The sequence below is a fragment of the Staurois parvus genome, unplaced genomic scaffold (genome assembly GCF_062004578.1).
Source record: "Staurois parvus isolate SC_StPar_1 unplaced genomic scaffold, SC_StPar_1.0 ptg000832l, whole genome shotgun sequence".
In the NCBI taxonomy this organism is placed as follows: Eukaryota; Metazoa; Chordata; class Amphibia; order Anura; family Ranidae; genus Staurois; species Staurois parvus.
The window spans coordinates 4,824,358-4,838,393 of NW_028318628.1; the positions used below are offsets into that span (position 1 = coordinate 4,824,358).

General features: G+C 40.6%; 1 protein-coding gene across 1 annotated transcript in view; it reads right to left on the minus strand.

The window, feature by feature from the left end:
* Positions 1 to 1,005: 1,005 nt before the first annotated feature.
* Positions 1,006 to 14,036, minus strand: part of LOC149443798 (death-associated protein kinase 1-like) — a 54,437-nt gene continuing 41,406 nt past the window's right edge. Inside the window, exons 14-15 of the mRNA XM_089655330.1 lie at positions 5,273 to 5,398; positions 1,006 to 3,324 (exon numbers count right to left, since the gene is read on the minus strand). Coding sequence (XP_089511456.1) covers positions 2,128 to 3,324; positions 5,273 to 5,398 — 1,323 coding nt within the window. The 3' untranslated portion in view covers positions 1,006 to 2,127. The remainder of the gene's footprint in view (positions 3,325 to 5,272; positions 5,399 to 14,036) is intronic.

A 14,036-nucleotide genomic window follows, 5' to 3' on the forward strand; every position in this document is an offset into this window, starting at 1 on the left:
TGCACCAGATTGTACAAGGAACACAGAGTCACTGAAGACACTGCAGCAGAGAAGCTCTGCTTAGGCATAGAGACACATTGGTCAAATGCCAGGCATTTAAAATTGGCACCAATTAGGAGAGCTGGTGCTTTGGGTAAAACCCTGAAGTGCTGGTGGCTGTATGCTACAGGGAAGACCTGGATCTGGAACAAATGAAAGCTAAGTGTGGCACATAAATTTGCTAGCGATGCCCTGTAGCGTTGAGGTCCAGGTTATTTTGTTTTCTCTCATTGTCCAAAAAAAAAAAAAAAAAAAACTTACTGGCAAGTTAATATGCCCTTGTGTGCAATTGTGTGTTGGCAAATGGCTCATGGAGCTGGAATAGATATAATTGTACTCAGGGCTGCTGTTAGAAACAGCTTCAGTTATGAATGAATAGAGTGAGTGATCCGTACTGATCACTCATTGTGTTCATTCAGGAAAGGAAGGGACTGGTTAATGTGATATATTTACCAGACTTTTCCCCCACTCTCCATCCTGAAGGATCCTATTGTGTGCTTGCAACTGCCTTTGGGAAGGAGAGGAGGGAAGCTGGCACTGTGGGGGGGGGTGATTCAGATGTGCACAGGGAGGGTGATCGGCATGGTGGGGGAAAGGGGTGCAATTACCACAACTTATCCCCTGTATGGCTCTCTCTGCAGCAGCTGAAAACCAGCAGGAGGGAGAGGAGAAGAATCCAGCTTTCAGATACTGCAGAGAAAGCCATACAAAGCATTGTTTCTAGTAATTGCCCCCCACCATGCCAATCACCCTCCCTGTGCACATCCGATTCACCCAGCTACCTGGTCACCCCTACTGGCCTGGGCCTCGTACAAGAGGACTGGTGGTACCCCCTTATCCACGACCCTGATTGTACTCTGAGTTGCCTGCTGTGATATATTAGTACTTTAGAAATGCAGGGGGTATATAACAACCAAGCCTTTTCATAACGAGAGGGTGGAAAAAAAGCCTGAAACATTTACCCTCTTAGGTAATGCAATAACCACAATTTGTTTGCTTTTATTAGAAACAAATTAAACATACAGTATGTGTAAATATTTTTTGCCATGCAAATGTATGCAAAATATGTAATACCTTACACAAGTTTGACATTTATTTTACTAAAAAAAACTGCACACAGTGACATAAACCAAAAGGAAACCACAGGAATTTACACCAACCGTTGTTCTCCCTCATTTTCTCTTCATCATGCCACTAATATGAGCCCAAGGCTGACAGAGGGGCAGGGGTGGGTGAAACAAGGTTGTTCTGCAAGTGCCAGGTGTCCTCCTTATCAACCGATGACATCAGCAGTTGTTAGGATGCTGGCAGCTGGTCCCCAAGGTTATAACAATAAACAATGAAAACCTGTGACTTTGTGTAACAAAAAGGCAGGCTTGATCCACTCACTGGCTTGTACACAATTTTGGGGCAATTTGGGAAAATTTTTAGGCAATTCGTCAAGGCACCTCAGAAGAACCCAGAAGGCACCCTGGTTGAAAAAGGCTGGCCTAGAGACTGTGGCTGGAGGAGGGAAGACCTATTAGTGCATTATAAGGGGCTAGTTGCAAGAACCCAGTGCAAAAGGTAAGAGAGAGTTAACCTTGGGGTTTGGGGATTCGAAGTTCCTCCTTAAATAAAGGTAACCTCTACAAACAAATGATTTTATCATATGGTATGCCCAGAGAGAATTGGCTAGATGTGTCATATATTTACTTTAGGCCATGAAGAATCATAGCTAAAAATTCTGCATCACTTTTTTACAGCCCAGTGTCAGCCAGCAGGTTTTTTTCTTGGTTTCAGTAATAGAGGGTTAGAACCAGTTGCATTGTTATTCCCGACAGAGCATCTATTTGGGACATTTCCTTTGACTTTTTTGTTTAAAGAAAGAACAGGAAGAAAGAAGAATCTCACCAAAGCTCAAACCAATAAGAACATTACAGAGGTTCTAACCCCTCCCAACTCTGGAGAGATTCTGCTTATTTCCTGCCCCAGGAAACCATACCCATTGAATGAATATCTCCTTAATGAACACATAAAAAGCAATATTAACCCAACAGAGGTTGAACATCTGTCTCTGCTCCATCCAAAACAAAAAACAAATTTTAGTTAGCATTGCAATTGTAGGTTACATAAATCTGTCATCATTTTTTCAATCTCACCTATGCAATCTTCTCTCTTCATTATATTTAAAGACTGCTTTAGCTGTGAAATAGTCGCAGGATACCGATTTAGGACAAGGCGTGTGGGTGATAATTCCTTTCTTGTAGCTTCTTCCTCAATTTGTTTGACAATACTGATGGTTGCTTTCCCAAGCAATTCTGCCAGCCATCTCCAATCATTTCCAGTTGAATGTATTTCGTCCAGTAAATGGCAAAGTCTTTCTAAGGTAGAACCTTCAATAAAATGTGTGCAGCAATTCCATCCAAGATGGCGTAACAGTCTTGTGTCATGCTGTGGAAACAACGCTTCCCATATTTGACCACAAAGGGAAGCATTGTTCTTTTCAGCATTCAGGATCTGTTCGAACCTATATCCTTTGACTTCTCTGTGTATGCCAGATAGCATTGATAACCCATGTTCCTTGTCACAGTTTGCACATGAAGCCTCAGTTAAATCACGTAACTCGATAGGACAAAGGTACAGCTTTTCATAGCTCTTATCCCACCCATTCCTAAGAAGAGTCTCAACTTCTTTTTGTACCTTTTCCAAGAGATTGTAACAGTCACCCTCTTTGTCTTTGTCTGCCCAGCATCCAATTAAGTATAAAGATCTCTTGTCTTCTGAGATCTCAATACTTACCTGTGCCTTTGTGAATAACAGTGCTCCTTCCTTCCACAGTTTGCATCTGTCTTTTCCAAATATGCGAATAAGTTGAATCTGAAGTCTGCCAACAAAGAAATGACTAAAAAATATCCTGCTGTCATTTCTCCAGCGATATACTACCCCTCGCAGATTTTCCCACCTTCGTCTCTGAAGTCCCCCTCTTTTCAACCAAGCTGGCACAACATAATCTCCTTCTGGTGTACTTAAAAGGAGTTCTAATGTCTCCAGCAACTCCAAAGCAGCCTTAGAATCTCCCTCACCATCAGTCAATTTGAGAGCTTCAACCACTTCCTTAAAACTCCATAACTGTTTGTCTGTTGCAGATGCTGGGCTCAAAGCAAAAATGCCAAATTGACCAAAGATGTTTTGTAGGAGCCACTTCATGTCCAAGATTATGACACCTGATGGCACTGGAGAGGTAGAGTTACAATTGACCGAAGAGATTATTCTGGAAGGACCATACTGAGGCAAGTACAACAACTGTTAAAAAAGAGAACACAGATCAAACCACAACTAAGTCATTTAAAAATAAATATTGTCCTTAAAATGGGCTCCATCAATTTGTTGTAACTCTTCTTCTATGTGGCCCTATCTTTCTTCTTGTCATTATCCTAAAAACTGCTATCTCCTCAACTGTGACTCCTCTCTTCTGCTTTTCTGCTTGCCCTAATCTGCTCTGCAGCCAATAATCCCCAGATTGTTTTTTAGGATGCTCCAATTCAGTGTACTCCAGCTTTGTTCTTGTTCTCTCATCCATCCTATAGCATGTGCCCTCTGCCATTCTTCTTGTCCCTACTCTCCTCTGTACCCTCTAGTCCTCCTACCAGGGGTGGACTGACCATTTGGAAACTCGGGCACTGCCCGAGGGCCCGGGGTCAGTAGGGGGCCCCATGAGATGCCCCTGATACCTTTTTCATAGGCTTTTTTGAGTTTGGGCAAGGACACAGGGGCCTCATGATCCCCTATTGCCCGGGGGCCCCATGAGTTGTCAGTCTGCCCCTGCCTCCTACCAAGCGTAATCTGAATATTTCCCTTTCTGTACCGTTTACTTGTTTACCCAGAGGTTTACTTAAAGTGAAACTTTATGCTAAGAAGTGAAAATAGGGGAACGGGCAGAACTTTTAATGCAGATCAAGACCCAAAAGCTGACCTGCTTCAAGATGTCAGCAGCCATTAGGGAGTTCCATGAAGGCGCAACTGAAGGTGAGTATAGCTCCACTTTAATACGTTTGTGCCTGATTTGCTCCTTATGTTCTTTTCATATTTGTCTTCTGTTATTTTCTTCTATTCCTCTTTCCATTTCTCCCTAGTGTTTTCTTAAATGTCCTTTATGTGTGCTCTCTGTTTGGCACAGACGTCTCACACCCTCTAGTAATGCCCCTTCTCTTTTCACCTCATGTACAAAGGTGCCATGTCTTCTGAGCTAGACTATCTGTTCATGAGGCTGCTGTCTCAGCCACATAATGTATATTTCACTTATGTAAGTCCTGTTCCCCACTTCCCTATGAGTAAATCTAGAACTGAAGTGCCACACCATTTTATAGTCCAAATACAAGTTTCAAGTCCAATCTTTGACTTTGCATACAGTCTTCCATCTGCTTTTACACTGGCATAAACAAATCCGGACTATAACATCAATTCTAGATTCTCTAATTTAAGCCAAAACCCAAGGTGACTGTGGAAACTCTTTGTATCCAGAAGCCTCCATCCTGGTGGCCAGATATTGTACATTAACAATACCTCCACACTATTGGATAGTAATAACAAAACCGCCTCAGATTCTGCACCATCTATTCACTCTCTCAAGCACCCAAATGTTTTCTATGGCAGCCCCTTGCGGCTATAGAGCCAGACTTCTGAACAAAAGAGAGCTATCAAAGCCTGATGTTTCATTAGACTGTGGTTGTACATGGTAGATACAGGGCAAAAAAAAGAGTTCACCACACAGGAGGGACCTTAAGAAGTGAGTACTTCTAGTTATAGGGGAAAATCTAACAATTGTGTTTCTTCCTCACATTACAGCACTCACTTAATAAGTGGCCAGGTTTCAAGGCCTGATTGCTGTCACGTGGCATGGATGGAGATATCAAACAAAAATGTATAAACTAAAAAAAAAAATGTTAAATATTATTGACTTACAACCTGTAGTATTTCCCTATAAGGTAGGAACTGAAAGAACACAAGCTGCCCTTAGTTATTATACTGTGATTATAGAGAAACCTGTACACACTCCCAAATTTGTGCTAGTTATGAACTGACACACATTTGATAGAAGTATCTAATAGCCCTTGACACTGATGACACTAATACACAGGGTGATCATAAACTGCATTTTATCACATATTTACCAAACAAGAGACAAGTATTTTCTGTAGGTGATATATTAGTTAGAACATTTTATGTCCACTGCTGTCATATTTCTAAATACCTCAGAGATGTTGTGCAGGTATTCCACGGCTGTCAGCAGAGTAGGAGAGCAGACTGGCTGGAATCCCCTTGCTGCAAGCCATTGTGTAATACTCTCAATAAATTCTTGCCAGCGCTGGAAGCGAACCTAGAAAGTAAACAAATTATGAAATGGGTTTAGATGGCAATCTTTGGGCTTTTTCACACTTGACTAAATTTCTAACTATTAACAAACGCTCCTATAGCATTAGTATGGGTGTTACTGAGCTTTAGTATGGGCGTTAAACTGGTATTAATAAGCTTTAGGATGGGCGTTAGACTGGTATTAATGAGCTTTAGGATGGGCGTTAGACTGGCGTTTTACAAGTATTAAAAACGCTCCCCAAATACCCTATGCACAGTTTTGACCTCACCACAAATACCTATAATAAACTGTAATGTTATTAAGGTGTTGCAACTGCACTGCAAACGCATGCCAGCATGTTTTCAGAGCGCCACCATAGACTTGAATGGGAGGAGTTGAAAGGCTTTAAACTCCTCGAGACTCGGAATGAGGCTTCAATTTTGAAGCAATGTGATGCTAATGCTTCATGTTTTGATAATGTGAACAGCACTGTGTGCTGTCCAGAGTATCATTACCATAAGCATTTGAAGAGCGTTAAAAACTCCCCTCAAATGCCTGCTTTCAATGCCAGTGTGAACTAGACCTTTAAAAGTTGACGCCACACAGCATATTAATAGGTGTTTATGTAGTCCATCTCAGTAATTTAGAAGAACATGTCACATGTCATCTAATACCATGGGACATCCACCAAGAGTGGTAAGTTCAAAGAAATTTTGTATCAATGGACATCCCAGCATGACCACACTGAAGTGAATATTATGTTGTGACATCAGGAAACTGTAATCTAGCTAAAACTAACAGAGCAAGTAAAGAGAAATTATCCAGCTGATGCAGGGCAACTGCTCTGCGCTGGATCACGTATCTGATATGTGATTTGACTCAACCAGGTAGGGGGTGAGCATGCGCCGCCCTGGCTGTGCTGTGAATCGTTGCAGCACATGCCGATAGGAGGAGCGAATGACAGGAGAGAATTCTGTGATTGTAAAACTGACACATCCCTTAGTAGAATCAGCACACAGTAAACACTGTTAGGCACACAGTTAACCCTTTGATCGCCCCAGATGTTACCCCTACCCAGCCAGTGTCATTAGTACAGTGTCAGTGCTATTATTAGCACTGATCACCGTGTTAGTGACACTGGAGATGTCAATGTCAGTTAGTCATATACTCTGAATCTTCTGAATCAACTCAGATAAACCATGTGCATGGAACAGTGATGAACAAACAAATATAAAATAAAATAAAAATAAAAAAATGTCCCAAAAAGTGACTTTGTGCTGAAAAATCTTCAATAATTATAAATCGGTGACTGCTTGTGAATCCTCCCTCAAGTGAAGATATGCGCTCACCTCATAGGAAGCCTGCAATTAGGCTATATAAGCTTGCGGTTCACCTCCTTTGGAACCTGCTTGTTTGGAACTCCTGTTATAAGATATCCATGGTATACGGCATATGCTATGGAATGAATCTCCTCTCCAGAGGGTGCTATTCCTCTATGTTTTCATCTCCATGCGGTTCTCCACATACAAAAAAGATCTCGACATGGTGCTTTATCGTTTTAAAAGATTGACTTTTATTTACTTTAGGGTATGGCACTCACATGTGTGCGGATAGTGGTAGTACAAATATGATCCCAGACTGCCGCTGACTGCCGGAGCTGTGTACTCGTGGTCCGGCGAACGGACTGACTCCCTCCGAGTGACGTTAACAGTCCCACCCCTACGCGTTACGCCACTGGTCACGTGGCTTCATCAGGGGGATTTGATTGGTCCGTCACTCGTATATTGCCGGCTTATAAAGCACGGCTCCGCCATTTTGGTGACTATCTAATGGGGGCAGCCATTTTCCTGGAGATAAATAGGACGCTATCATCCATTGCTACATATGATTCCAGTAACACTGTGATCATCCCGGAGGGATACATAGCATCACAACCCCGCAGTCAGCACGGATATATCTAATCTTATTCAATAACATGAGTACATCCCTATATGAAATATGCAAATATGAACAAAATTCAAAACATATAAAATTACATTACAAATTACAAAAATGCAATAATTTAATCCATGATACAAGACAATTTAATTATTAAAATAATTAAAATAAAAAATAAAAAATATAAAAATAATAATAAATTAAAAAGAAAAAACTATATTATAAAAATTAAAAATTAAAAACTGGAATAAATTCACTAACCCATATATTAATCTATAAATATATAGATGTGCTTATGATAACCTATAATAACCCTAAAATAAGCACTAATTGGAGACTGGTTTAATAAGGTGTGTGGGGAATGCATGGTGGAGGCTAATCAGAGCAGAGTAACATCCTATTCTTACTCCGATATACCTACCACCACACCCTATTAAACTACTATATATCAATATAGAACTGAATTAATAATAGTGAGTCTAACGTATATTTCCCAATCTAAATATCACTGATAAAACATGATAAATCAAAATCTTTATTTAATCCTCCTGGTGCTAAACTGCCCAACTCATAAATCCAAAATGATTCTTTTTTACTTATTTCACGTACTAAATTATCCCCCCTCCAGTGTGAATGGTGTTTAGTGATACCCCAAAATTCTATTTTGTCTATATCTTGATTATGGTGAGTTTTGAAATGTACTGATAGATGATGGTATTTAAATCCAATATCTATATTGTGTACGTGTTCTTGCATGCGTTCTTTCAGACTTCTCTTTGTACGACCTATATATAGATAATTGCAGGGACATTTTAAGGCATACACTACACCTGTACTGTCACAAGAAATGAATTGATCTATTTTATATTGTTTACCGTTCCTTGGATTTGTAAATGACTCTCTATGTCTTGGATTCGAATGTGTTTTTCTACAACTGTAGCACCGACAACATTTATAAAACCCAGTTCCACTAAAGAAACTTAAAGTATTTTTCAGAGTTTGGGGGGGTTCTAACACATTTTTAACTACTCGGTCACGGATATTTGGTGCTCTTTTATAAATAAACCTAGGTTGTTCTTTAACAATATTCTTCAAGGTTTTATCAAGTTGGAGTATATTCCAATGTTTATTTATAATTTTCTGAACATCTCTATATTGTCTACTATATGGTAATACTATAGATAATTCTTGTTCTCTAGCCTTTAGTTTCTTCTTCCCCTCTAACAATGTTGTTCTGTCTATAAGTTCTATTTTACCTCTTTCATCCAATATCGTTTCTTTCTTATAACCCTTGTCTACAAATCTTTGAACAAGTATTTGACTTTGTTCTCTGTAATCTTCAATATTAGTACAATTGCGTCGCAACCTGTGGAGTCAGTCCGTTCGCCGGACCACGAGTACACAGCTCCGGCAGTCAGCGGCAGTCTGGGATCGTATTTGTACTACCACTATCCGCACACATGTGAGTGCCATACCCTAAAGTAAATAAAAGTCAATCTTTTAAAACGATAAAGCACCATGTCGAGATCTTTTTTGTATGTGGAGAACCGCATGGAGATGAAAACATAGAGGAATAGCACCCTCTGGAGAGGAGATTCATTCCATAGCATATGCCGTATACCATGGATATCTTATAACAGGAGTTCCAAACAAGCAGGTTCCAAAGGAGGTGAACTGCAAGCTTATATAGCCTAATTGCAGGCTTCCTATGAGGTGAGCGCATATCTTCACTTGAGGGAGGATTCACAAGCAGTCACCGATTTATAATTATTGAAGATTTTTCAGCACAAAGTCACTTTTTGGGACATTTTTTTATTTTTATTTTATTTTATATTTGTTTGTTCATCACTGTTCCATGCACATGGTTTATCTGAGTTGATTCAGAAGATTCAGAGTATAAGATTGTTACAATTTTTGTTTGTTCACACACATCATTCTTAATTATTGTAATTTTTATAATTAAATGATTTAAATAATCATGTATTGATTGAAGGTTTGAGAGCGCAACACTCAATATATTTTTATTTTGCATTTTATCACATTGGTAGTTATGTGCTAGAGGTTTGCGATCCAACATTAGAGAGTATAAAATAAGGAATTTTTGTCTGCCTTCTGGCTCGCAAGACTTTTCAAATATTCGAATGTCAGTTAGTCAGTTCCCCCCCCTCAGCATCAGTTAGTGTCAGATTGCCCGCTGTACTATCACAGTCCCACTATAAGTCGCTGATCGTGCCATTACTAGTATTAAAAAAAAAGCATTCCAGTATATATCGTATCGTTTGTAGATGCTATACTGTAACTGTCATGCAAATCAATTAATATACGCTTATTGGAAATTTTTTACCATAAATATGTAGCAGAATACATTTTGTCCTAAATGTATGAAGGTTTGGTTTTGTTGGACATGTTTTATACCAGAAAGTAAAAAATATTGTTTATTTTAAAAAATGTTGGTCTTTTTTTCATTATATAATAAAAAACAAAAAATCCAGTGGTGGTCAAATACCAACAAAAGAAAGCTCTATTTGTGTAAAAAAAAAAAAAAAGGAGGGGTGTGGCTTGGAGCTTGAGCCACATGGCAGCACACCGAGTGAGCTCTAGGGAGAAGTCAGCTTTTCAGTTTAAGTGGTACACAGCAGGACGATCATGGGCAGGATCGTTATGCCCACTTCACACAATTGCCTACACCGCTTGCATTCCGGGTCTTCAGCATGATAGATCCAGGATCCTTTCCAGAACAGAGACACATAGAGGAGTGCCTATACAGCATAAGGAGGTTCACAGTGAGGAGTCTCTTCCAACATCTGAGGATAGGGTAAGAGAGGACACTCGCCCCGATCCACCACTCACATATTCTGCGTTGACACAGATCGCTGCAAATCTGAAGAGATCGTTCACAGCTGCCATAACTGATTTGAAGGAAGATCTCCTATCTCTCTCTGAGCAATTAATAACTGTGCAGAAGGCCGGTGCTTACCTTGGACAGGGCGATCGAGATCTGTCCTTACAATATAACGGGAGTTATTGTCTCCCGTTATATTGTAAAGCGCTGAGCAAACTGTTGGCGCTATATAAATCCTATATAATAATAATAAGTTACACAACACTGAGGACAGAGCAAAAGCCAGTTTACACATATGGGAATTGGATGTGATTTGAACCGCATCCAATTTGCATGTGATGTGAAATAACATTGGTTGTGAACAGTTCAGAACAGGATAAAATCCTGACCTGATCCTGATGTAAACCTGACCTGAAATGACAACTACTTTGTTAAAATGGAGCTTCAATTCGCACCGCACGTGTGTGAATCCACATTTATATTGTACCAAAAAATAAATGAACATAAGACATATGCAGATGCTGATTCAAGCCTTAACCACTGCCCCTGCATTGACCCTACCAGACCACAAGAAATCCTTTTCTGTCATAAAAACCAAGGACATGCAGCTAGAGTTCTTACACAAGGACATGGTAGGGAAAAACAAGCCATAGAGATACAGTATATTTCATACCAGCTGGACACAGTAAGGACAGGTTCACCCAGCTGTATTAGAGTATTAGACCAGTAGCTGCATGCAAAGAGCTTCTAAACAAAGTTGCAGACATTATTTTGGACCATGATTTAACTTTAATGGCCCTACATTCCATGCAGAAATTTTTGCAAAGAGCCCAAACAAAACATTTGCCCAGGGCAAGGTTAAAAAAATAAGAAATTGCATTGTTATCCTCTACATATCTAACAATCAAAAGGTGTACCATTTCGAACCCAGCCACCCTATAGCCTGTATTAGAGGAGGCAAGAGACAAAAGAGTAAATGTTTCCAGAGATAGCAGATGTGCTTTTTGGGTGGTGTATAATTTTGGTCCCATTTGGAGGGCAAGAAGGTTTTAGAATTCAGTAGAGAAACCAATCAAGCATGCTAAGTATGCTGTCTTCAGCCTGCCAACTTCTTGCTGAGATAGCCATAATAAAAACTAAGAGCAAACATACCAGAGGCTGAGGGAAATCATAAAGCAGACCATTTATCCAAGAATGCCAAAATATAGCCCTGGACACTTGCAGGGATTGTGCAACTCACAGATTCAATCTTTAATTCTAGCCCAGTAGAGCTGAGAGTTTTAACTCAGGTGAATGTTATAAAAACATTAAATACTGCCCACATAGTAGAGACTTTTATAGCGATAACACACTCAGTGAATAACATCCCTCATGTAAAATCAGGACCTGGTCAATACAGAGAAACCCTAGCTTGCCTTATCCATGCTGCATATTCCCAGGGGGAACCAAACTTCACCCATCATGGTGGGCATACCCCCAATGGGTTCTTCAGTGTCTGGGTGTCATAGGAATGGACCATGACCCTGGACCGGTATAGCACCATGCAGCTAACTGCACTCATTGCACCACATGCCAAGGTGAGCAGAGAACGCAGAATCCAGGGCCAGAAGCAAACATTTTATGCTGTCCCTGCTGCTGTGGGATCTGATCATGGTTCCCAAGATGTACATCAAGGGTAACCAATCTGGAAACTGCTAGTGAGCGCTTAGGCAATAAGCAGTTGGATCTTGATAGAAATGTGAGTCAGAGCAGTGAAGAAAATAAAAAAGAATAGTTTAGAAACTTCTCCATAGCAGAAGAGGTTTCTAAGGACACTAGCAAAACATTAGAGTCCCACGGGGCAGGGGGAATTATATGAGGGTGCACTGGGGGCTTTTGCCAGTATCCAATCACTTGAAAGTAGCAGCATAACCCATGGTCTATGACCTGTCCTGTACTGTATGATTAAGATAATTATCTTTTGCCTGGAATTCCCCCTGAAACGTGTGCATTTTCTGGTATGTGACTGTGCTTAGGTACCACTATGCTAACAGCTTCAAAGTTGTATATCTGTAGTGTAAGTTTTAAGGCACTACTGTCTCTGGCTACTAGTGTTTGGAGTTTTGAAGTGAGAATTGGTGATGTTACTACTGTACTGCTCACCGGTTTCCTTGCTGGACAGAAAACGGTACCAGAGGACCTGCAGTACAAGGATCTCCCTGCTTATTTTATGAAACTGTAATTCTGCCAACTCTTTTTGATTATTATGCCTCCATTCATCAGATCATCAATCATTGGGGGGCACCTCTAACACAAGGAGGCAAAGCACTGTCTCTACCAAGATGACCACCTCCACACAGAGTCACAGTGCAGAACAAATCTAGAACTGAAGCACCACACTATAATATTAGAGTCCAGATATATGTATATTCTAATGGAAAATATATGCATTGTAACAGAGGCCAATGCATTTCAGGATCTGAGCTCTGCCCCCTTCATCAAGGCTGAAATCTTACATAATAAATAGAAAATTTAACATTATATTACATGTTAACATTTTATATAATATTTCAGCCTTGATGAAGGGGGCGGAGCATAGACCTGAAACTTGTTGGCTTCTGTTAAGTATTTGTCTTTGGGATAAACATATATCTGGACTTGGGGTGTAGAAGTTTTCAGCTAATATTCAGATCAGCTAGAGTCATACCACCATCATACTATGGTTATGGGTGGGAAATTTGTGCTAGTAAGGGAGATTTGGAGGGTAGGATTTGTGCTAGAAGGGGGGATTTGGATGGAGAGAGGATTTGTGCAAAGGGGAGAATTTGAGGAAGAATATTTGTGCTAGGAGGAGGGATTGGGGAGGATGAAGATTTCTGCTAATAAGGGGGATTTTGTGCTTGGAGGTGAAATTTGGAGGCAAGGGTTTGCACTAAAAAGGTGGATTTGGGGGTGAAAGGATTTTCTCTAGGAGGGGCATTTGGGGGAGAGGATTTGTGTTGGGAGAGAGGATTTGGGGAGATGAGGATTTGTGCAGGGAGAGGAGATTTGAGGAGGGGGGAATTTGTGCTGAGAGGGGGAATTTGGGGGGGAGGTTTGTTGGGTGACATTATGGGGGGGGGGATTTGTGCTAGGAGGGGGGGATTTCGGTGCAACATTTGTACCAGGAGAAGGGATTTGGTGGAAAGATTTGTGCTAGGAGGGGGGATTGGGGGAAATTGTGACAAAAAGGGGGATTTGTACTGCCTGGTGGGGATAGCGGGGATTTGTTCTAGGATGAGGGATTTGGGGGGGTAGAATTTGTGCTAGGAGGAGGGGTTTTTTTTGGAGTGGGGAAAGATTTGTGTCCAGATATACGTATACTCCAAAGGCAAATATATACGTTGTAACAGATGCCAATGCATTTCAGGATCTGAGGTCTGTCCCCTTCATCAGGGCTGAAATGTAACATAATAGATAGAAAATGTAACATAACAGAACTGTTATGTTATATGATAGCCTTGATGAAGGGGACTGAGCTTAGACCTGAAACATGTTGGCTTCTCTTAAGTATTTGTCTTTGGGATAAACTTATATCTGGGCTTGGGGTGTAAAAGTTTTCAGCTGATATTCAGATCAGCTAGAGTCATACCACCATCATACTATGGTTATGAGTGGGGAATTTGTGCTAGGAAGGGGGATTTGGAGGGTATGATTTGTGCTAGAAGGGGGATTTGGATTGGAGAGAGGATTTGTGCTAGGAGGGGAATTTGGGAGCAAAGATTTGGGTTGGGAGGGGGGATTTGTACTGGGAAGGAGGTATTTTTATATATTTTTTTGGGGGGGTGAGAATTTTGGCTTGTAGAAGGAACTTTTTGCTTAAAGGGGTGAGTGTACAAATTAGTGCTATTTTTTTTGGGGGGG